At 40.8% G+C, this 24,938-nt stretch overlaps 1 protein-coding gene across 2 annotated transcripts in view; it reads left to right on the top strand.

The window, feature by feature from the left end:
• Positions 1-5,419: 5,419 nt before the first annotated feature.
• The window catches only part of LOC149316675 (UDP-N-acetylhexosamine pyrophosphorylase-like), a 29,992-nt gene continuing 10,473 nt past the window's right edge, over positions 5,420-24,938 (top strand). The window contains exons 1-9 of one of the 2 annotated variants that reach the window (XM_089518746.1): positions 5,420-5,462; positions 7,795-8,089; positions 10,335-10,539; positions 13,153-13,328; positions 14,108-14,280; positions 15,713-15,906; positions 17,477-17,620; positions 18,513-18,701; positions 22,024-22,071. In XM_089518746.1, coding sequence (XP_089374872.1) covers positions 7,798-8,089; positions 10,335-10,539; positions 13,153-13,328; positions 14,108-14,280; positions 15,713-15,906; positions 17,477-17,620; positions 18,513-18,701; positions 22,024-22,071 — 1,421 coding nt within the window. In that variant the 5' untranslated portion in view covers positions 5,420-5,462; positions 7,795-7,797. Of the gene's footprint in view, positions 5,463-7,655; positions 8,090-10,334; positions 10,540-13,152; positions 13,329-14,107; positions 14,281-15,712; positions 15,907-17,476; positions 17,621-18,512; positions 18,702-22,023; positions 22,072-24,938 lie in introns of those variants that run through there. The other variant, XM_089518747.1, reaches the window with a different exon arrangement.

Raw genomic sequence — 24,938 nt, 5'->3', positions numbered from 1 at the left:
GAAACACAATGGGTGACCTTGGCACATCACACATTCTCAGCCTCAGAGACCCTCATGACAGGGCTATGAGTTGCCATAAGTCGGAAATGACTTGAAGCACACAATAACAACAGCATTCAAGCATTTCGGCACCCGCTTGTCTGACAGCTTCTGCATAGCCAACTGCTCATGAATTATAAAACCAATGTGTTCCCTGGATTTCTCTAGTATCTCAGCAATCGCTTTAGCTGAGATTTGCCAGTCTGACAAAATCAGGGCATGAACACGCTCAACAATTTCTGGAGTTGATTCTGTTGAAGGCCTCCCAGACTTTGCTGCAGTCTCAAAATCTCACACTGAAAGTTAGCACAACACTTCTTCACAGTTAAGTATGACACGCACTTGTCACTCAGTGTTTGGGTCATACACTCAGGGATTTTCTTTGGAGTTGTCTTCTGCTGGAGCAGGAACTTCTTAACGTCCAGGAGTTCAGCACGAGAAAATTCCACACTTTTCACTGACATGGTTCTATCAAAGATCTGAAAAAATCCAGAAATTAGTGCTACGATCTTAGAACTTGACATTCTACAATATAAAAGAACACTCTTTCAAGCCATAGTGACAAAATTATGCTCAGGTTTTGGGCAGTGGGTCAGGCTAAGGACTTTTTGGCTTCACCTTGTATGCCTGGTCCTCTAATCCCTGCTCCCCTAATTCTAGCTAATTTCCAAACAATGTCATCAACCAAAATAGAGACTGTAGTCAAGAAATCAGAAGAAGACTATGGGGCTCGAATGATGGGTGGCTCTGTGCCTCGGGTCGGTACTGTAGCACCGAAGCGCCGCCAAAGAGAAACTGCATTGAGCAGCTTCTTTTTTGCGGCGTCGCAAACAGGAAAGGGCACCATCATGACACCACTTTCTGCCAGCGACATCTGGATGCTGCACAGTGGCAACATCATCATGGTGGCCTCTGTGTGGATGGGAGACGACCATGATGGCGGCATCCGTATGGACTAGGGTTCTGGAGCATGCGGTTGCTGCCCTAGAATCGGCACCGGCATGCTGCTTCACAAAGGTATGTACTGGGCCTAAGACTAAGACTCAGAAAGGCAGCCATGAAGAAACTAGGCAAGTCAGTATGGCACAGTGGTTTGAGCGTTTGACTACAACTCTGGAGACCAGAGTTCGATTTCCCACTCGGCCATAAAACTCACTGGGTAACCTTGGGCAAGTCACATGCTCACAACCTCAAGGAAAGACAATGTTAAACCTCCTCTGAACACATCTTGCCATGAAAACCTTATGACAGGTTCACATTAGGTCTGCCATAAGCTGGAAAGAGCTTGAAGACACAACAACAACAACAACAACAACAACAACAACAACAACAACATAGCCTTATAGGAAAACCTGACATATAAAATGAGACAGCAGACAAAAAAGGATGAAGATGATAATTTTATTAAAATATGGTATTAGTTAATTATATTTGGCAACAAAGGAACTTCTGAATACAGTCCTTTTGACAATTCTGGACCAGTTCCTTTTGACAGGACACTACCACTGAACCCATATGGAACATCCCTTTATTTTCTATTGGACTAGATATTAGTAATAAAATAATTAATTACAATTTAAGGTCTTATAGCATGCCTATTTGTTAAGTGTTGTTTGCTATGATTTGTAAAAAGAAAATTGTATATGTACATGTGTGTGTGTGTGTGTATAGAGAGAGACTACAGCAAAGCCTTTGACTGCATAGATAATGAAAAACCGTGGATTGATTTTAAAGACATGGGAGTACCTTTACATTTGTTTGTACTCAGGACAAGAGGCTACCCTCAGAACAGAATATGGAGAAACAGAATGATTCTGAATCAGAAAGGGGGTCAGACAAGGCTGCATATCTTCATGCTATCTATTCAACTTGTATACAGAAAATATAATACAGAGGAGGTTTAGACACAGAGGAAGGAGTGAAGATTAGAGGCAGGGATATCAACAATCTAAGGCAGTGGTTCCCAATCTGTGGGTCGGGACCCCTTTGGGGTTCGAAGGACCCTTTCATGGGGGTCACCTAAGACCATTGGAAAACACCTATTTAATTACAGTTATGAAGTAGCAATGAAAATAATTTCATGATTGGGAGTCACCACAACATAAGGAACTGTATTAAAGGGTCGCGGCATTAGGAAGGCTGGGAACCACTGATCTAAGGAATGCAGATGACACCATACAACTAGTGGGAAACATCATGGACTTGAACAATTACTAAGAAAAGTTAAAGAAGAAAGTGCAAAGGTAGGCTTACTGCTGAACATAAGAAATTCAATTTAGATGATGAAGAAATCGAAATGGTTAAAGATTCCCCATACCTTGGATCAATCATTGATCAGAACAGAGACTGCAGTCAAGAACTCAGAAGACGACTAGGATTGGAAAGGGCAGCTATATGAAAGAACTGGACAAGATCATAAAACTGAACACTAAATTAGGATCACCCAGGCTCTTGTATTCCTCATCGCCATGAACAAATGCCAAAGCTGGACAGTGAAGAAAGTAGAGAGGAAGAAAATAAACTCACTTGAGATGTGGTGCCGGAGAAGAGTGCTGAGGAGAGCATGAATGGCCAAAAAGACAAACAGGAAGACAGAAAGACCACATTCCAGATGGACAGATTCAGTCAGGAAGGCCACAGCCCTGACCCTGCAAGGCCTGAGCAGAGCGGTTCCTGACAATGGGGTCTTGGAGGGGGTCTCATTCATGGGGCCATGCATGTATATGCCCTACTAATGCATATATGCCTATAGAATTATGTAATACTTGAAGTATAATAAAATGGAGAAGGTAGAAAAAATTATAATGCTTAGTAAAATGAAAAGAGGAAAGGGTAAAGAGGAAGAGTGCATTTCATTCAATCAAGCTTTAGCTGCCCTGAGTTTGCAAGACCTGAGTGTGGCAGTGGAGCACCAGGGTTCTTGGAATCGCAAAGACAACTTGATGGCAAATAATAACATCCTTCCACTCCTTTTGACACCACTCTGCCTCATTTCTATAACTTTTCAACCACTCCTTCATGGCCATCCCTGTCCAAATAGGCATCCAATGCTGTTGACTGGGTATGCATTTGATACTTTTATTAGGGATTTTTATTAGGGAGTTTCAGTTAGGGAGAGGCAACTCATTAACTGAAAAAGGTGCATGAAATAGCTAATACCGGAAACAGTGACCAGAAGTGTGCTCCCTTCTGGCTGCAGGTGGCATGACTGGAGAAGTACGGTTGAGAAGCCTTTTCAAGGCAGCCAGAAACAAAATAAGGAACGTTAATGTTTTCTACTGCAGTGCCAATTTTTTAAAAAAAATACATATCAAGGCTCCATTGGGTTCTGGGTTGGACTTTACCCCCCCCCCCTGTCCTGCTCACACCCTGAAAACTTCTATGTAATAGACCAAAACAATACAAAAACCCAAGGTGGAATAGTTTTGATACAGCCAAGTCATAGTGACAGAATCATGGAAGGGACCCGAAAGGGCCATATATTTCAACCTTCTGCCAGTGCAGGAATCCATCACTAAAGTACCCCAAGTAATTGATTGTGCCATCTGTTTGTCCTTCTTTGGTCCTGCAATTTGGCCCCTGGGGCACACAGTTTGGCTTACTGGTTAGAGTCATCTAAGATGCTGCAGCATCTTTTGGGAGTTCCCCAACTCTCTGCTAAGGAAATGAAAATGTCTATGCAATGGACCAAAACAAAACAAAACCCCAAGGTGGAACACATTTGTGATACACCCAAGAGGTCAAAGAGTCAGATTAAAGAGCCAGTGTGGTGTAGTGGTTTGAGCACTCGACTATAAAGACTTTGGAAACCAGGGTTGAAATCCCAGCTCGACCATGGAAGCCCGCTGAGTGACAGTGGGCAAGTCACACACTCTCGGCCTCAAAGGATGGCAATCTTGGCAAACTCCTTCTGAAGAAACGGGCCAAGAAAGCCCCATGGCACGGTTGCCACAGGTCTGAAACGACTTGAAGGCACACAACAACAACAACAACAACAACAAAGATGGGTGGGGTTTAAAAAAGAAAACCAGATGGCATTTACCTAGAAATTTAAGGGGAAATGCTTATTCAAGAAACAAGAGAGGATGATCAACAGAAACTAAAGACAGGACACAAAAGGAGAAGGGAATGGTGGTGGGGAAGGGGATCAGGTCCAGTGGTTCTTCTCTCCCTCCGAGGCCTGGACCAAGGTCCAAGGCAGATGGACTGGAGGCAGGGCCCTTCCTCTTACTATGTTTAGGCCTGATGGACCTGGCAGGCCTCTCTCTCCCTCTGATGATGTAGATGGCAAAGGGAGGGCTCATCTGCTTACTCTAGGCCAGATATATATATATATATGTGTGTGTGTGTGTTATTTAATATAACAATATATATTTATATATTTAATATTTTGAAAATAAATATATTTAGGCTGTGTATATGACCTTGGAATCAAAAGGCATACTTTGAAGGTATAATGGCCTCTTACAGACTGCCAAAATAAAGCTGCTTTGGGTCTCTTTGGAGGTATGCTGTTTAAATGATGCATGGGTCCTAAGAGTCCGGAGGTCGCGCCAAAGCCACACTCCATTCCTAAGCACTGGAGTGCAGCTTTGGTGCAGCTTCCGGATTCTTAGGCTGCATGCATCATTTAAACAGCATACCTCCAAAGAGACCCAAAGCAGCTTTATTTTGGCAGTCTGTAACAGGCCAATGTTAATTTTGCTTGGTTTGTGTGTGTGTGTTGCAACTAATTCAGTAATGGCCATTAGTTGCAACACACAGACACACACATACATAAACGGGAATTGTGACTAATGAGTGACATGAGTACAAGGCTTGTGCCTGGCGTGGGATGGGAGGAGGAGGAGGAGGAGGAGGAAGAGGGAGAGGGCAATGGAGGGTGTGGGTGTGTGTGTGTGACGCCAACCCTGCTGAGGCCCCTAATCCAAGCCCTTGCCCTGAGTCATGCTCAGAAGGGGGCCGCTTGGCAATTCCTCCCGGGCAGAAGGGAGGGCAGGCCCTGGAAAAGGAGGACGTGCCTGGCCCCCCAGAACTGAGGTTGGAAGCCTAGAGTCGGAGGAGGCCCCAAGTAGGGCCATCCAGCCCAACCCCATTCTGCCATGCAGGAACTCTCCATCAAAGCATCTCCTGTGACTGTGAGTCACAGATGGATGGCCATCCAACAGCGGCACTTCCGGGCAATGACTGTCTCAACGCAGTTGCCATAGGGACCGCGCCAAGGTTTCGCGTCACTCCGATAGCGCTGCGTGGCGGTTCCTGCCGGGTGTGACGTGGCAGCCTTCCAGCGCGAGGGAGGGAGGGTGGGCGGGGAAAGCGAGGGCGCGCGCCCATTGGTTGTCGCGGAGTGAGGGGGCGGGGCCTAGAGGGAGCTCTAAAAGCGCTGGTGTTGGGCGGAGGAAGGAGAAGTCACTAGTTCTGAGGTGAGTGGAGGAGGGAGGAAGGCGGGAGGGAGGGGCGCCCTTGTGGCTGGAAGCGCTGGATTGAGGCGGCAGGCAGAGAGGGAAATCAAACCCTCCCAGGAGCCCTGGGGACGCCGCCTGAGGGGCTCTATGTTGGCTCCTGTTACTCAGGGGAGCCTTCCTGCCAGGGCTGCCCAGCAGCATTGGGACCCCAGGGAGGGAGCTGCATAAGACTCTTTTCGTCCACCTGCTGTAAACAAGGATATAAAGCAGGGGTCCCAAAACTGTGCCCTTTTAAGGGGGGGGTTTTTGGACTTCATCTCCCAGAAGCCTCAGCCATGTGGGACAATAGGCTGGGATTCTGGGAGCTGGAGTCCTAAATCCCTTAAAAGGGCATCGTTTGGGGACCACTGGAAAACTTGGGCTGGGAGGTGCTCATATTACTTATATAACCCGCCTTGACTCCTGGTGAAAAGGCGGGCTATAAATAAATCATATCACTATTAGTATTAATATTATTATTGTGGTAACATGGTTGAAATTCAGAATTTTACTTATTCCCAAAAGTTAAAAATTATAGTGGATGTTTAGTCTGGAGAAGAGAAGGTTAAGAGGTGATATGACAGCCCTGTTTGAATACTTGAAGGGATGTCATGTTGAGGAGGGAGCAAGCTTGTTTTCTGCTGCTGCAGAGAACAGGACCCAGAACAATGGATGCAAGCTACAGGAAAAGAGATTCCATCTCAACATTAGGAGGAACTTCATGACAGTAAGGGCTGTTCAACAGTGGAACACACTTCCTTGGAGAGTGGTGGAATCTCCTTCCTTGGAGGTCTTTAAACAGAGGCTGTTTGGGGATGCATCTGTTGGGAATGCTTTGATTGTGAGTTCCTGCATGGCAGGGGTTGGGCTGGATGGCCCTCGTGGGTTTTTCCAACTGTATTATTCTGTGATTCTAGTGCTGAAATGAGAGCAAAGGTTGTTATTCCAGGTCATGTCAAATGTTCTGTTTTGGAATGTATAAACAATTTTTGAAAATGGCTCCTAATTTATAATTTTAACCCAAATAAAAGGAGGTACCATATAAACAGTTTGAGGACAGTGAAACAAAACATATAGGTAACGGTTTGATTGATGGGTACCACAAGAGATAGAGACGTATGTTGGGTGTAATATTTGAACATCCAGTGAATATACAGGGGTGTAAATGTTTAATTCAGTGTAAGCAATGAAATGTGATTTGTAGTTTCCTTTATTCAAAATAGTATAAAAACTTGGTTCACTTTGAATTCGGGGTCCTAGTAATTTGGAAGAATTTCCTGCTAGGAATAATGCTGCATTTAAAAATAAACATGTTTCCTTTCCAATCAAGCTTCTTCCTGCTGATTTCTGTTTAAAATTCTGGGTTTAAGATAATCAATAATCAATAACCTATAACAATTATATATAATAATAATAATAATAATAATAATAATTTTATTTCTTACTTGCCTCTCCTCATGGCTTGAGATGGGTTACAACATAGTTAAAACACATTCATTACATAAAATGAACATATTAAGCTGCATAAAATACACATATTAAGAGATCTATGCAATATTTATATTACTACTTATTATATAAATATATAATTTATATAATTATACTACTTTATTTATTTGTTACACTACTTATTGTACAGTGGACCCTTTTTATACTTTAGAGTTAGGTTCCAGGATCCCCCTATCAATATCAAAATCCATATATGCTCAAGTGCCATTAAATACAATGGCAGAGCAAAAATGTGTCCCTTATATAAAATGAAAAAAATAATAATAATCAAGGTTTGTTATTTGAAATTTATACCTTTTTTGGAATATTTTCAAGCTGTGGATGCTTGAATCCATGGATAAAAAAACATGGATAAGGAGGACCAACTACTACTTATTATATAAAGAACTACTTGTTATAGAAATATATTGTGTTTATATATACTTATTATGTGTGCATGCATAAGGCCTCAGTGCTGCCATTATACCAGAATAGGATTGAGAGTGCCCCGTTAACTAGAAATACGGGAAATGATTAAGGAGTTATGGGAAGAATTAGGAGCTCAGCAGGAAACATCTATTCCTTGACATATGCCTAATTAGATATCGCTGGAATTGAAGCACAAAGCTTAATAAATGCAGCCAACTAGGAATAGTTGCAGAAGTGTTTTGATGTGTATTGCAGGAATCAGACTCACATCCAACATCCTTGAAAACTTTTGGAGTGAGTTAACTCCAGGAACATTGCTGAGGATAATGTCATGCGTGTCAAGCACAGCACCTCTCAGTGAATCTTATGAATCTGATTCTCTTCATTTCTACAGACAATGGACAAGGATGAAAATATTCGTATTCTCCAGCATCGGTTGGCTGTCGCAGGGCAAAGCCACTTACTTCAGTTTTGGGATGAACTCTGTGTAGCAGAACAGCAAGAGCTGTATATGGAGTTGAATGCTATGGACTTGGAGGAGTTGAGCCAGGCTTTCCAAAAGGCCATGAGGGGTGGCAGCCTTTTACCAGAGAAGGAGAATGTGGATGTTAAAATGGAACCTGTGCCTCGTGAAGTGTTAGGAAGTACAACCCGAGACCAAGATCACCTGCCAGCCTGGGAGAAGGAAGGTACTAAATGTGACCCCACTTGACTCACACGGCAGTTCTAGGCAAACAGATGTGATCCCCAAAGTAATAGAATTTTTACATATGGAAAGACGAGTCTTTGGCTTACTTCTCTCCTTAATGGCACCATAGTCTCTGAAGAATGAAAAGGTTCTTTTGGGGAGGTACAGGTTTATGCTTTGATCATATTGGAAAAGCAGTATATAAATAAAGCTTTTATTATTATTTTATTATTATTATAAAGGTCATTTTTTTCTGGACCATTTTTTTCATCTGTTCTATTGGAAGAAGAGGTAGTGAGTAAAGTTGTTAAATAATTGTGAGTTCGCAAACTACCATATATTTACCAACCAGTAAGGAAATTCACATTAATGAACTATATCTATGTTTCTCTTTTTGTTATAATATGCCCATTTAATAATAACAACAATAATAATTAAAATTATTTATTTATAGCCCGCCCAATCACAAGGAATCCGAGAGGGTTACAGGAATAAAAATATATACAAAATACAATTCAAAATTAGCCCCTTTCCAATCCCCGTCTCTCCCTCCAGGATGGAAGGTGGCAGTTATTCCCATGGAGGGAGGGCTCAGTCTCTTGAGGGCAGACCGATGTCGTTGGGCCCACCCCATCTCTCCCTCCAGGAGGGAAGGTGGTAGTTGTTGCCATGGAGGGAGGGCTCAGTCTTTTGAGGGCAGACTGATGTGGTTGGGCCCGCCCCGTCTCTCCCTCCAGGATGGAAGGTGGCAGTTATTCCCATGGAGAGAGGCCTCAGTCTCTTGAGGGCAGACCAATGTTGTTGGGCCCGCCCCGTCTCTCCCTCCAGGATGGAAGGTGGCAGTTGTTGCCATGGATGGAGGGCTCAATCTCTTGAGGGCAGGCTGATATCGTTGGGCCCGCCTCGTCTCTCTCTCCAGGATGGAAGGTGGCAGTTATTCCCATGGAGGGAGGCCTCAGTCTCTTGAGGGCAGACCGATGTCGTTGGGCCCGCCCCGTCTGTCCATCCAGGATGGAAGGTGGCAGTTGTTGCCATGGAGGGAGGGATCAGTCTCTTGAGGGCAGACCGAGATCATTGGGCCTGCCCTGTCTCTCCCTCTAGGATGGAAGGTGGCAGTTGTTGCCATGGATGGAGGGCTCCGTCTCTTCAGGGCAGTCCCGATGTCGTTCGGCCTGCCCATTCTCTCCCTCCAGGATGGACGAATATATGCATATTATATCTTATTATCCATATTAATATCCATAGCCAAACTGTAGCCAGTTTGTTTTGTTGCCAAACTTGCCTGTTTGTTAAGAAGCACAGCGTTGTCTGTGTGCTGTTATGGGAGTTGCCTGTTGAATGCTGTTCTTCAAGTGGTTGTCTGGTCCTGCTAAACAAATAATTTTAAAAGGTTTGTTGGTTATGTTTATTTCTATCAAGTCCCTTTCTTTAAAGAATATTTAAAGAAAATCACATGCTTCCTTCTCTTCCCTCCACTAGGCCACATATGACAATTTCTAGCCTTCTTGCTTGAGTTTTGCTGGACCATCAGTCTGCATATTATTCAGGCTGACAAAATCTCCCAAACCAGGAAAGGAGACAGTGAACTGACAAGCAAAAAGGATGTATGAGTTTAAGATTTATGCTAAGGTTCTGCATATAACATCAACCCATGGGCCCATAAACAGAAAAATGATGTAAATATTGTTTTTAATGTGCTTATTTAAATGTTTTAATTTGTGGGATATTGAAAAGAAGTCCAAATGAGGAAGGCCACAGATGATGGAGACTTTTTAGTACTGGGATTACTTTTCAGTAATAGAATTCAGTAATTACCTTCAATAATGGAGACTTTTAAAACCCAAACTATTTAAAATGATGTATGCATGTCTGCATGACCGTTATTTTCCTATGTGTAAATGAAACATTTGATTCTCAGGAATCTAACTAGAATTTAGACATAAAACTCTTATTCATGTAAAGGAATGTTAGGAATTTTTCATTGTTTTTAACTTAATGTGTGTGGAGGGGTTCAAAACAACCTTGGAGTAGTGAGGCAGAGATCCCACAAGGGAATTTAACAAAGATACAGAGATCATGACTTGACTATGTGCAGAGTACATTTTTTAAAGTATTTCCTGATGGAGCTGAAAAGAATTCTGTATAACTCAATAGCTTTCTACTTTAATGACTGGGAGGAAAGGATCTGTTAGAGCTATTTTGGACTCAGTGACAAAATTCACTTTCATCTTTTTTATTTGGTTTAGGTCTCCGACAGATTTCTCAGAGCAAAGTTGCCGTCCTTCTTCTAGCTGGTGGACAGGGGACAAGGCTAGGTGTCTCATACCCCAAAGGAATGTATGATGTCGGCCTGCCATCCCATAAAACCCTCTTCCAAATTCAAGCAGAGAAAATCTTGAAACTACAGCAATTGGCTGAAAAACAACATGGTCTCAAATGTGTCATTCCTTGGTAAGTATCCTGGAAGCTCTTGTAACCAGTGACATTTATAGTATGTGTATCTGATAGCAATTTTGGCTTTGTTGGTTCAAAGTTTCACTAGTTTCAGAGTTTCAGTGATCACAATTTTGTAACTACTGAAATTCATAGCTTAGAAAATGAGATTAGTGCAGAATTCAGCTATTTAAGAAATTCAGTATTTTTTTTAATGTTTAGACACTTTTAAAAACGAAACCCCATGCTTATATACAAGTGCTTGAAAGTACAGCGTGCCCATGTCATATGTGCCATGCCATGTGCACAAGCCCCATTGTTTTCAATTGGGGAGGGGGGGAACAGATTCCCTGCGTAAGGGGAAGGGCCCACTGTATACATGAAGTGTTTGCTGAAGAGGTGGATGAATAAGATTTCAAGTGGTAAGAGGAAGAGGTTTTATTGCCTACTCCCAAAGGCAAAACCCAATAGACTCATGCAAAACAGTAAAATAATATGGAAGAAATAATGTATGTTCATCATCTTGCACACACATGTGTACACACAAACAGAGAGAGAGAGAGAGAGAGAGAGAATTTGGACTGCCTGAGTTGAAATTGTTTCTACACACAACCTTAGAAACATCTCATTTTGCCTAGCTGGAAGATTTTGTTATGATAGATGGAGGTACACAGGAGACTTAATATTACTAGGCTCTTTAGTTATGAAACTGTGGAGGTATAAAGACGTGCATGCCCTCAATAGTCCTCCCTCTGTGCTTCTGCAAGAGGGGCTGTTCTGACCATAACCTGTTTAGACATGTAATGGGCTGCCTCCTGGAGCGGGCATACTTTTTTCTTGTCTCTATGGTAAGAGAATATTGAATATTCAAAACTGATCACAGAACAACAACATTAAAAAGTGACTAGAGGGCAGAGCACAAAACCCCTCAAAAGTATAGTAGACAGCCTTCTCTTTTTGTAGATACCTTGAGCTCCTAGTAGCTTTTATTGTTAAGTACTGTTAAGTTCTATACATATTGGAGATGACTGCTCTAGTGCCAAAGTATTAATGACAGTTGTATTAATTGTCCTGACTTTGAGGTTGGAGCCAGATCCCATTTTGACTCTTTTTATCTTTGAACTTATCAAAAGGGATCTTTTTCTGTTTTGTGTAACGCACCATATTTAAATCCATATAACCATGTCCACACACACACACACACACACACACCTCCAACTGAAAAAGCCCCACCTAAAGGTAAAAAGTCAGGCTGGAAATGGGTGGGGTGGGGTTTGTAGCTTTTGTGTATTACAATCTACTTTTTTCAGATCCGTTCCAAACAGGATGCCATAGTTCAGTGGTTCTCAAACATTTTATTACCCCCTTTTATATCTGCATACAGAGATCACACACACCACACTTGACATAGTATATGAATAGAAATATGATGTTTATTTAGTGTGCATATTTTCATTTGCACATTTGTGTATATTCATGTTTTAACATTTTATAAGGAAATAATATCATTAAAATTATAAAAGTTTTGTTTAAATAAATTAATATTTAACTCAATGTATGTATAAATTTTACACATAAAAAGTTGTGGGAAGGTCAGGGCCTCCAAGTCTGGAGCCCCCCTTGAGCAGTTCTCATGCCACTCTCAGTGGGTCCTATTCCACCGTTTGAGAACCTATTGGTTCTGTTGGACCCCTTTGTGTGTTTTGATACCATCAGCCATAGTAACCTTCTGGGCCACTTTAGATTTGGAGGCACTGTTTTACAGTGGCTCCAATCCTACCTGGAGGAGTGAACCCAGAAGGTGGTGTTGGGAGACTCCTGCTTGACCCATTGGCCTGTGGGGTCTCTCAAGGTTCTCTTTTATCCCTTATGCTAGTCACCAGATACATGAAACTGCTGGGAGAGGTCATCTGGAGTTCTGGGGTGCAGTGCCATCAGTATGCGGATGATGTACGCCTCCCCCCCCCCCCCCACCAATCAAAAGAATGTGCTGAGGGTGATGTACTATTTTAGACTGAATTGTTTTAAAGGATTTTTACTTTTTTAATGGTATTTTATCTTTTTAAGTACAGTTTTAAACCATTTTGATAGTTTAATCTTATTTTAATGTTCACATTTTTGTATGATTTTAGTTGTATTTTTTTCTTAAATTGTACACTGCTTGATTCTCAATTTTGGGAGAAAGGTGTGATATAAATAAATAAATAAAGTTGTTATATTTTAAGTGCAATGATGGAGTACAATATTAAAGCCTCAGATAGAAATAAAGCTACCTGATTGTGAAGGAGGGCTGCATTGCCACATTAGACCAGAGACGGCTGTTTACATTTGTTGGCTTTCTCTTCCCAGTTTTCTAACAGGTTTTATTTCTTGCTGCTAACGAGAGGTTAGCCTCTTTATTGTCTGAGAACTGACTTGCCCTGAAATTTTGGATGTCAGACCCTGTGGAATTCTTGGGCATCTACACTTTCAGAGCCCCCAGGACACTGAAATGAAGAGGCATACATTAATGGTCTTATGGCTCTTTTAGGGGTTGACACTTGTGGATGTCTAGTAGTAGAGAAGGGCCAGGGATTGCATGTCTCATAACATGCTGCATACTATGAGTCATACTGCTTTTATGTTGAACAGGTACATCATGACAAGTGGCAGAACAATGGAACTGACAAGGGAATTCTTCCAGAAGCACAAATATTTTGGCTTAAAAAAGGAGGATGTAGTATTCTTCCAACAGGGGATGCTTCCTGCTATGGACTTTGATGGGAAAATTCTTCTGGAGGAAAAAGGCAAAATTTCTATGGCACCAGGTACTACAATCTACAAAAGCATTTTTCAAAGACACCATGGCATTTGCCCTTCCTTTCCCTCTGACTCCAGTGAATGAGCCAATAACACAGGTCTCAAGCAAGCTTTACAGGTCTGATTTGGTAATTATTCAGATTCTGAAGTTGTAGTTTGATATAATGATTTGAGTGTTGGACTACGACTCTGAAGACCAGGCTTCAGATCCCCGCTTGAACATAACAACATATTGTGTGATCAGGATGGCAATGGCAAATCCACTCTGAAGAAACATGCCAAAAAACCCTAAGATAGGTTTGCTTTAGGGTCACCATAAGTCCAAAATAACTTGAAGGTACACAACAACAAAGATATCCAGCAGGTAACTCTGAGACAAGCTTGAGTAGGGATTTAATTTCCTTTATTTTAAAAACCTTGATGCACTGAATAGGAAAAACTGCTCTATTTCCAGAGCAGGGTTATTCATCCCATTTTTTCATACAAAGAGTGATATACTAAAAAAGATTGCAAATAAGAATACAGTGCAAAAGTAAGTGGATATACCAACTGTAAACTGTCAGTTCTGTCATTCTGTTGGTCAGCAACTGAACTTGGATGTTATCAGTACCTGCAACAAATGAGATGTTGGCTTGATGATTTTTAAATTATTTTTTTAAAAATAAATGTTAGATATGATGACTCATCATATGGCAATGTCAAAAAAAGTTACACAGAAATAAATAAGAACAAGGTAAGAAGTACCCGACACACTGAAATGTTTCCTCTTCTCAACCCCCTCTTAAAGATGGCAATGGTGGTCTGTATCGCGCCTTGGGAGCTCATCATATTGTAGAGGACATGGAACAGCGAGGCATTGGCAGCATTCATGTGTACTGTGTAGACAATATTTTGGTAAAAGTGGCTGACCCTTGGTTCATTGGATTCTGTATACACAAAGGAGCAGATTGTGGAGCAAAGGTAATAATTCTTTGCATAACTGTACAGAATGAGTTGTTTTCTCACCTCCCCTTGTGGACATTATGTTTGGTAAGCTGGCTATGGGTGCATCAGCACTCTAGAAATAATGCAGTTTTACACTACTTTAAACACTGTAGCTCTATCCTATGGAATCCTGGGATTTGTACTTTTACAAGCAACCTTCTTAACAGAGCAACAATGGAAGAGCTTGAGTAGTATCATTTCCATTTTGCCACACTGGGCTTGCAGACTCCCAGAACCACATGACAGTAAGTTATAGATATTGAGGAACACACATGGAATCATATTCAACTGATGAAGTCCGGTATGATGAAATGGAAACACCACCACACAGGATTTACTGTTGTTGCTAAGAAAACTGCTCTGTTAAGAAGACTCATTGTACTGAAATCTTTGCTTGTTGTCATATTAAGAAGAATTGATACTTTGAAATTTATCTATACTGGTTATGGGTGCATCAGCACTCTTGCAACTCATTGTTCTAGCAGTTTTCCAAAGACTGTATATGAATTCATAGCTTTGATTTTTGTTTAAATGTAGGGTATCTTTATATTCATTGTGGGGAACTCATATAATAGGTATTGGCTAATTTATGTTATTGAGAACCAGTGTGGTTTGAGTGTTGGGCTACGACTCTGGAGAGCTGGGGTCAAATCCTCACTTGAGCATAAAAACCTTGGGCAAGTCACACTCTCTCAGCCTCAGAGGATGACAGTGGCAAACTCCCTCTGAAAAAGCTTGCCAAGAAACTATGATAGGTTTGCCTTAGGGTCATCGTAAGTAAAAAATGACTTGGAGGCACACAACAACAAAATTTATTTTATATTATGTCAATGGGAATTACAGTAAATGTTTGGAGTATGTTGTCCAGTGCATGATACCAAGTAGTAAATATTAGCAGTACTACCTTTTATTTGTTATATGTTTACACCTGTTACTTTTCCTCTACTATTATGTTACCAGAGGTTTTGTGATTCTGTTGTTTAGTATCATCTCTATTTTCCATGCATTTTGCCAGTATGTTTATACCTACTGTGTGGCTACCTTTTGTAAATGGTAGCTTAACACAATTTGTTGCAGATGGCACTTCTTGCATTTTATTGCCACTCAACCCCACCATATATTCAGCATATATGTTATTCCAGCTAACCAAGGATAGCCCTGGATGCTTCTGCTGAACAGACTCTAGTCCACAACAGTCCATCACTCTACTGCATCTTAAGAAGAGATTTTTTTAATCAATGAAAACTCGTACTAAAATAAAAAAAAAACATTTTGTCTTAAAATTGCTGGAACATTTATCTCTCCCTCCTCCTTTTCTTCTTTTTATAGTCCAAAATAGTGTATGCTATAGACAAAATTTGTTAGTTTTGAAAATGACACAGAGCTTATTTTTTTGCCATCCTGTTAGGTTGTTGAAAAGACCAACCCCACTGAGCCAGTTGGTGTGGTATGCCGAGTGGGTGGCCTTTACAAGGTAGTGGAGTATAGTGAGATTTCTCTGGCCACAGCACAGAAAAGGAGTCCTGATGGTCGGCTGCTTTTTAATGCTGGTAACATTGCCAACCACTACTTCACGATGGACTTTCTGAAAGACATTGTCAGGTATGAACATTCCTTAATTGTGGATTCTTTAGGAAATGTAGTCCTAAGGAGATATTTCTGATGACTCTATTGGATGCCAAAACCTTTCTTGATAATATATTAACAATACCTATATGCTGTCCTATAGGAAAGTTGTCAAGGTGACCCAGAAAAAGAAATAACACTATTGGAAATCCAATTAAAAAAAAAAAACCCAGTGAGAACACAATATGGCATAACAAAATAAAAACAGCTTCAAGCTTTAAAAAACAAATTTAAATGGTTGGGAAAGTAAGTTTTTCTAATATATTTTCCCTCTCTGTAGTTAACAATAGTCCTCTGGTGTTAGCATTTTCCAGTTAACATGTCCAATATGTATCTCTAATAGGATTAAATAGTAAATCTTTCCCTAGACTATATCACATCAGGCTGGAGGAAAGAGTGGAGAAACATATTTGAATGCTTCTTTGAATTGGGTTTTGGAGAGAACTTCAGTCTGCAAGGAGAAAAATAGCTAAGGAGCAGATTCTCTTTACCTTAATCTATTTAAAATAGATGTTAAGAGGCAGATTCTCTTTACCTTAATCTATTATAGAATATGGTCATTTTCTGGGTCCATTAATGTCCCATGGGATATTAAAACATGCAACTATATTCTATGAATCTTGAGATAATACTGTCTAGAAGAAGCTTTACACTTGATACTGTAGGGTATAATGGCTATGTGCTGATTACATAGAATCATAGAGTTGGAAGAGACCTCATGGGCCATCCAGTCCAACCCCCTGCAGTGCAGGAAATCCAAATCAAAGCATCCCCAGCAGATGGCCATCTAGCCTCTGCTTAAAGACCTCCAAGGAAGGAGGTCCTTACTTTCTCATTTTAAAGAACTAAACAAATAAAGCTTGGAACATGATCAGCCAACCTGTAATTTTGAAAACTCAGTGGTATTTGCTTATGAAAATGCCTAGTTTCTACTTAACTTTTGTGTGCTAATCCCACCATAAAATAATTGCCACTTGGATGATTTGCAGCCATCCTAACAGTATCTCTATAGATAAATGTCAGATCTGGTTTCATGTAATTTGCCAGTTATGCCTGGCTTAAACTGGAATCAGTGAGAGACTGTTTAGATTAAAACCAGTGAGTTGGATTCTTTAAGGAAAATTATGAAAAATCAGTGCATACTTGGGCATGTATTCATGCTACCTGCTTGCACTGATATCTATACCATGAAGTGTTACATTGTGTTAGGTGGATTCAAAAGTGGTAGTGACTTTTATTAGCAAGTCTTCTGTAGATGATACCTTTTATTCCTTTACAGCCAAAGAAAAGAAAAGAAGAAAACATGGAGATCCAATTGCAGATAGGTGTATTTTCTGCCAGAGTGATTGGATATCAAGTCCGCTTTTGGAGATACATTGATATTTAGTGAGAATCTAAAAAACTATCTGGTTCATAGCATGAAGGTTATGGCTTTTTCATATGCTTTGACTCAAACATCTGAGACAGGGGTGTTTCATTTGGCTAGTGGCCCCCAGTAGATCCTGGTGCATTTCAAACTCTGTTTATTTTTACCTTGATGTTCCAGTGTTCATGAATCCCAACTACAACACCACATAGCTCAGAAGAAGATCCCATACATTGATGTGGCCACTGGGAAACCTTTGACGCCAGACAAACCAAATGGGATTAAGATGGAGAAATTTGTTTTTGACATTTTCCAGTTTGCCAAGTAGGTCGTTGGGTTTCCCCAGCTCTTTGTTTCCCAGCTCTGATAATGTTCTTTTGTCATCTTAATTTTGGTGTATCATTTTGTTTTAAAAGTAATTCTATTTATTTATCATAGTATATTATATCCCATGCCTCCATCTGAATGAAAATGTCAGGGCTGTGTATATAAAAAATTAAACATTCAATAATAAAATAAAAGAGCAAAATCCAAGCATAAATGGTAAGTCTTGTAAGCCTCATGGTTATGGGATGTGAGAAGGATGGAAGATGAGGTGCCTGGAAATTCTGTGTATGGGCAACAGAGATAAGAACTGACAATTTCATTCATCAGATTTTTTTTAAATGTCTTGCACAAGGTGTTGAGAACAAGCTGAAATGCCTAAGCATTTATAAAACTATATAAGAGTGAGGGGCATCCATTCATTCTATCTTGAGAAGGACAGCAGGGAGAGAGTCAATGTAGTTTCCATGTGAGAGAATTCCACAGCCTTGGATCTGTACTGGACAAATAAGTCAGCAGGAGACTATCCCAAGGATTGCTTTACTTGAGTCCACCTTTTCCTTCTCATCGGTGGGTAAAGTAGCAATGAGTGCAAACAGTTACTGTGAAACTGGTGCATAGTCCCATTCTGAGAACTTTGAAATTAATGGGGTCTTCAGGCAAGAGTTAAAATTGGTTGGGGCTGGGTTTCTCGGCTTTTTGCAAGTCCCCTTTCATTCTGTTTAGCACTTAAGCTTATTCCTGTATCTTGTGTTGCTCTGCTCTTCACAGTATAATTTCGAATCTTTAGAAGCTTCTAGAATGTTGGCTGGCTTCCTTCAAATTTAATAGAACATTTTCAGAAAGCTAAAAAGACTTGATTTCTAACATCTCTCCGTTATTTTGCTATCAGGAATTTTGTGGTTTATGAAGTGCTGCGAGAAGACGAGTTCTCCCCTTTGAAGAATGCAGATAGCCAAAATGGTAAGGATAACCCCACCACTGCACGGCACTCTCTGATGTCACTGCATCACCGCTGGGTTCTCAATGCTGGTGGTCATTTCGTGGATGAGAATAAGACACGCCTTCCTGCCATTCCCTGGTAAGATGACTTTTGCCTTCTTCTGCCTTTTAACTTCCACTTCTAATTTGTAGTGTGAGTAAGCCTTATAAGGCTGGATAATCTTGCTGTCTATTTATAACAATATTCAGACATGCTGGATGTTCCTGTGGATAGTCTTTTCATCCATATTTTGTAGCAGGCTTCTCAACTAGTAGTATTTGCTTCTGACTGTATTTACACATATCAATACCTAAATAAAAATAAAAAAAATCATATAATTGCACTGTGGATATAATACTGTTGTGGCAAACCTCTCTGAGTTTACACAGAAAGAGGTGGCAATAGCAGTTGGAAAAGGCTGCTGATGCTAGGCTGCCATTTTCTTCAATGTATGGCTTATAGGTAAGTCCTCAATGCCAGGTTGCTCAAAGAGGGCTGGCATGGACAGTTGCCTGTGCTATGAGACAAGCAGTTGTCCAAGCCACTCTTTCCAAGGCAGTGTGGTTCCGAGGATCCCCCCATTCTGCATCCTTGCAAGCCTTGCATCAAATAAAGTACTGTTCAGCGCCAGCAACCTTCTCCTCCTGTTGATACTGTTGCTGGGTTCCTCCTCCTCTTCTTCACACCACTGTGCTTGTGGCCTTTTGTCTTGATGCTGCTGCTTCTTTCACATTTGCCAGGAGGATAACAACTGGCAGACCTCACTGGATTTGTTTTATACTGTTTTAATAATAATAATGATAATAATAATGATAATAATAATGATAATAATGATAGGATTTATTTATATGCCGCCCAATCACTGGGAATCTGGGCGGCTTACAACAGAGGGGATAATAGACGGTTCCCTGCCCTCAGGCTTTACAATCTAAAAAGACACGACACAAAAGGAGAAGGGAATGGTGATGGGAGGAGGGGATCAGGTCCAGCATTCTTCTCTCCCTCTGAGGTCTGGACCAAGGCAGATGGACTGGAGGGAGGGCTCTTCTTCTTTGTTGGCCACACACAACTTAATATTCATAATCGCATCTGTTACAGTCTTGAAAGTGTGGATTTGGGAAAAAGTGGATGGAATCTTAGCACTCCATGATTCCCACACTCAGAGTAAACCAAAGATAATGATACTCATTTCTTTGGAAAATAGATCCAGCTATTGTGAGATGTAGGTATGCACCTAGTGCCTCAGCCTCTCTGGGGTAACAGAAGCAAGAAGGAGTTCAGTGGCTAAATCAGGGATGGAGTTATGTCTGTGGAGACTTTCGATCTGAGGTTGTGATTTCACCTTTCACATACTTCACACACTCTTGTTTGCTATGGAAAACCGGCATTCAGCTTTCTTAACTTTCCCCTGACAAAAGGTCAACAAAAATTTAGACAAGGTACATCTAACAAAATTGTCATGTTAAAAAGTTAAGAAACAATTAATAAACTGCCATATTGAAGCATCAGTAATTTAAAACGGTATAAAATCATTTAAAAACGACACTAGTAATAACAATTCAGCACCTTCCTGCATTGCCCACTTAGTTATCAAATGCCTGTTCAAATAATAAAGTCTTTCTTTACCTGCTGACAGAAGGAGATCAGGGAGGGTAACATCCTAGTCTCCCATGGGAGGGAAGATCAACCTGGGAGCAGCCACCAAGGTGGCTTTTTCCAGTGTCCTCATCTGTGATGGTGATGGGAATAGAAGAAGGTTCTTCCCAAAGGATCTTAAAGCTAAGATCACATAGGAAAATAGTCTTTCAAATAGTTTGGGCCAAAGCTATACAGTGCTTTTAAGGTCTTAACCAGCACTTTGAGTTGTGCCCGGAAATGAACCTGAAGCTATTATCCCTGGCTCTTTTTGCCTTGTGTACTTAGCAATGGGACACAGTGGTTCAGCAGTCAATATGCTGACTCTGACAATTGCTAGATCAGCAGGTCAGTAGTTTGAGGCCCAAACACCGCATGACAGATTGAGCTCCTGCTGCTAGTCCCAGCTTCTGCCAACCTAGCAGTTTTAAAGCATGTAAAAGTGCAAGTAGATAAATAGGTACCACTTTGGTGGGAACGTAATAGCATTCTGCAGTCATGCTAGCCACATGATCACAGAGTTTAAGAAGACAATGCTGCCTCTTTGGCTTAGTAACAGAGATGAGCACTGACCCACAGTCAGACATGACTTGACAACCTTGTCAAAAGGGAAACTTTTACCTTTTACCTTTACTTAGCAAAAGCAACGGATACCAAAAGAGAGACAGGGAGAAATCAAGAGGAATAGATGTAGCCAGACTAGAATGCTGTACTTCAGAAAGACAGCTTAGCTGGTATGATGGGAACTCGTGAGTTTGCTTGTGTGGTTGCCTTATGTTAGTGAGGAAGGCAGAGGTGAGCAAAAAGAGAGGTACAACTGGTAAGCGTTGATGGAGATGATGAAGAGAGAGAGAAAATGGTGTGTAAAAAAAGGGTGAGTAGAAATGGCCTCATCCGCTTTTGTTTGGTCCAGTTCATTTTTAATTTTGGGCCTGTCCATCACTGGTATGAAGCAGCCTACCACCACCACGGATGGGATAAAATAATTAATGTAAGCTTGCCAGTCCAGTGAACTAAATTATGGGATGGAGAATAGCTGCAATAAATGCTTCATAACAGTCAAGATTTGGGAGAGCTGCAGCCACACAGAGAAGACATTTGTTTTAATGGACCACTTGCTTGTAATAAGGGATTATTTTGTTCATACTTGAGTATTCAAAAACAGAACCAGCATGATCCTTAGCTGTCTTGTCTGGGGGTGTGTGTGTGTGCTTGATGCCTTCAAGTCATTGCTAACTTATGGCAACTCGAAGGTGAACCTATCACAGGGTTTTCTGGAGCTGAGAGTGTGTGATTTGCCCAAGGTATCCATGTGGGTGTCCATGGCTGAGCAGGTAATCAAATCTGATTTCCACAGTCGTAGTCCAACACTCAAACCACTGCACCATTTTTGAAGTGTCTCTGAACCTCATTCAGATTTGTCAGCATTGTGTTTGCATGATCAAAAAGTTGTCTGGGATCATTTCTCTTGGGCAGGAATCTATGTTCTGAAAAATGGCCAAAATATTTCTTCAATCCAGTACTAGAACTGAGAGCAAAAATCAAACTGATCCGTGATAGGTGTGAATGGGTTTGTTTATTTAGAACCAGAAGAATGGGTTACCCATCATTGTCATTCTGTTTAGCACATGGTGACTCAAGGTCATCTTTTAGATGGAACTATCGATGAAACAAACATGCCATCACAGGCATCATATAGGACAATCAGGAAAGTCTGCTGAGTTGATCTGGCATATCCCATTTTAGCTTACCTTCTCATTAATCCCTTTTTCTTCCCATGTGACAGCTGTACTAATGGAAGATCAAATATGAACCAAGCTGATGTCAATCACAAGTAAATATACTGGGTTGTTGGAGCTGCATGGTGATGGGTCTGTACTTGGGCTTTGACTGGGAGATCTTTCTGCAGCATGTGGGATCTTAGTGCTTAGCCTGCTTTTTTCAGGGGATGTTTGTTGCTATGACACACTTGTCTTGTAGGAACACTTGATATAATGGTAGACAATCAGACACTAGGAAGGCACTGCATGTTTGATCGTTGAATCCTGTAGCTTCTTGCCATGACTGAAATTAAGGAACAGGTGAGCTAGGTTCCTCTGGGAAAACTGTGAAGTATCTTTAAGACAATAACTGCTTTGTCTACAAATTATGGCTGTAGTACTTTTTTGGTGTGTGTGTGTGTAGGGGTCAGGGTTAGATTCTGTATCTCCCTTCTATTTGTAGGCATAACCACACAATATTTGTGCTGCTTTTACTGTATTGGATCTCTATTGTAATTGGGTATTAACTGTAAACTACAATCCCCACTTGCCTCAGTCTCTCATTTTGTTTTTATTGCAAAATTCCAAGGGATCTTCCCAAGTATTAAGATAAATCCAGTCAAAATTATTATTATTATTATTATTATTATTATTATTATTATTAATGGTATTTATACCCCACCCTTCAGCCCTAAAGGCTATCAGAGTGGCTTACAATTATTATTTTTAATTAGACGGTTCCCTGCCCTCAGTCTTACAATCTAAAAGACACGATACAAAAGGAGAAGGGAATGGTGGTGGGAAAGGGGATGAGGTCCAGTGGTTATTCTCTCCCTCTGAGGCCTGGACCAAGGTAGATGGACTGGAGGGAGGGCTCTTCTTCTTGAGGCTAGCCCTGGTGGAGCTGGGCCTGCCTGTTCACTCCCTCGCAGGCCAAAGGATGATAGTTTTCATGCCACTTAAAAACAAAATAGTAAAAGCAGAGTTGACTGTAAGTATTTTTCAAGGTCCTTTTGAGCTTTATCTTTATTTGGCTTTAAATGTAAAATATATCCTTTCCAATATTTGGGCTTTTTATTTTCTCTCCTCACTCCCTGCTTCCATTAAACATATTGTTCAAATGTCCCAATTTTAAAAAAAAATCAGCAGTATAATGCGTTCTTTAGACTTAGCCTCAGCTCTTGAAAGACTTTGTTCTGAGTGGTGTCTTCCCTATTTTATAAAGTGAAAGAAAACTGGCTGCTGTCTTCTTTTAAGACCTGATTTAGCAACTAAATTTTCATAAAGGCCACCCTAAAAGCAAAAAAGTGGAGTGAGATGAGATATGATAAACCAGAGCATAATCCATAGTGGCTTAGAGGCAAGTTCCATTGTTGCAGCTACTAGATTATTTTTTGGTCTCTCAGGTGACCATTGAGGGAGGACTGTATACCAGCCCTCAGAGGGCTCTCTGCATGTTCACACCCATTTTTTTAAAAGCCTGGGAATGAGCGGCTTCTGGTAGCTTGAAGATTGTCCTACTTGAACAGTATAGAAAACTAATATATTTTGCACTTCTTATTTGGCTCCAAAAAGGTATCACTGTTTTGTAGAGTTTGGGTTTAATTGTAATTTAATGACAGCTCTACAATATATTCCACAGTATGGCATCAGGTGGCCTGAAGGGACTGTTAACATTCCTGGGTCTTAATCCTCTTGATCAGGGGTAGGCAACCTTATTGAGCCGGGGGCCGGGTTGCTGTCCCTCAGACAACTGGGGGGCCGAAGCCAAAAAATAAATAATTAAATAATTTTTTTTAAAAAAATTAAATATATAAATAAACCAGGATAAATGTAGGACAAAATTGTCAAATGGAAGACACTGTTTTTTTAAAAAAAAAGGAGGACACGTGAAAAAATTTGCTGATTTTTAAAAAAATGTTAATATAAATGCATGTTTCTGAGGCTTCTATAGACAATTGCCCCCCAAAGACCCCGGCGACAATCGGCGGCAGGACCGGGCTGGGGCCGGCCCCAAGGCCTCGCCGGGCCGCATCCGGCCCGCGGGCCGCAGGTTGCCTACCTCTGCTCTTGATAGTTGCAACTAGAGTAGGTATCTTTATATCTATATATTGTCTTATTTATCCCTTCCCATAAAAGGATATCTAAACAATGGCTTTCTAGAATTAATGATAACACATACACTATTATTATTATTATTATTATTATTATTAAACTTTATTTCTATAGCGCTATAATTATACACAGCGCTGTACAAAGTCGGTAAAATTAGGAGTAAATAAAAGCCTGCCCAAGGCGTACATTCTAAGATAATAACAATTAAAAGAGGAATAGATAAAATTACCATATAGAAAGGAAAAAACAGATTAAAAACATCAAATATCAAACAAATCACATCACATCAAATATTGTCAGACCCTCTGTGGTGGGTAAATTCTGCCACTCCGGACATCCCCTGAAGTCCATGAGTCGTATGAGAGCCGATCATGCATGTTGCTTATCTCCTTAAAGTGTGTGCACATAAGCCAGCGAGGTCCACATATATTAGCTCAGCTTAGTAGTCAGCATCTATATTTCTTGACAGCAATTCCCCTGCCCTAACAAAATCCTCAGACACTTTGCAAGGAAGTGGGAGAGTCATTTTTTTTTAAAAAAAAATCCATTACATAGACACTATTTAAAAAAAACCATACTCTGAGCAAAAGAGAGTTAATTCTCATCTTCTGTGGTTGAGAAAGAGAGAGAGTCTTTTCTTCTCCCACCATTGCTAAGAAGCAAAGAAATGGTGTAAGTTCTAGCATCCTTCAAAGCTCTGCACACATGGTACTTATATCTTTGTTCTCTCTTGAACCCTGTGCCCAATCCTTTAAAAAAAATTGTATGATAGGATTGGGGAAATATTTCTGTCAGTCACCCACAAACCTACTTTCTAGAGCAGGAA

Source organism: Sceloporus occidentalis, unplaced genomic scaffold (genome assembly GCF_023333645.1).
Source record: "Sceloporus occidentalis isolate IW3139 unplaced genomic scaffold, rSceOcc1.0.p SCAF_3, whole genome shotgun sequence".
NCBI classification, from domain to species: domain Eukaryota; kingdom Metazoa; phylum Chordata; class Lepidosauria; order Squamata; family Phrynosomatidae; genus Sceloporus; species Sceloporus occidentalis.
The sequence above is the reverse complement of the archived record's forward strand: the minus strand, read 5'-3'. Positions and strand labels throughout refer to the sequence as shown.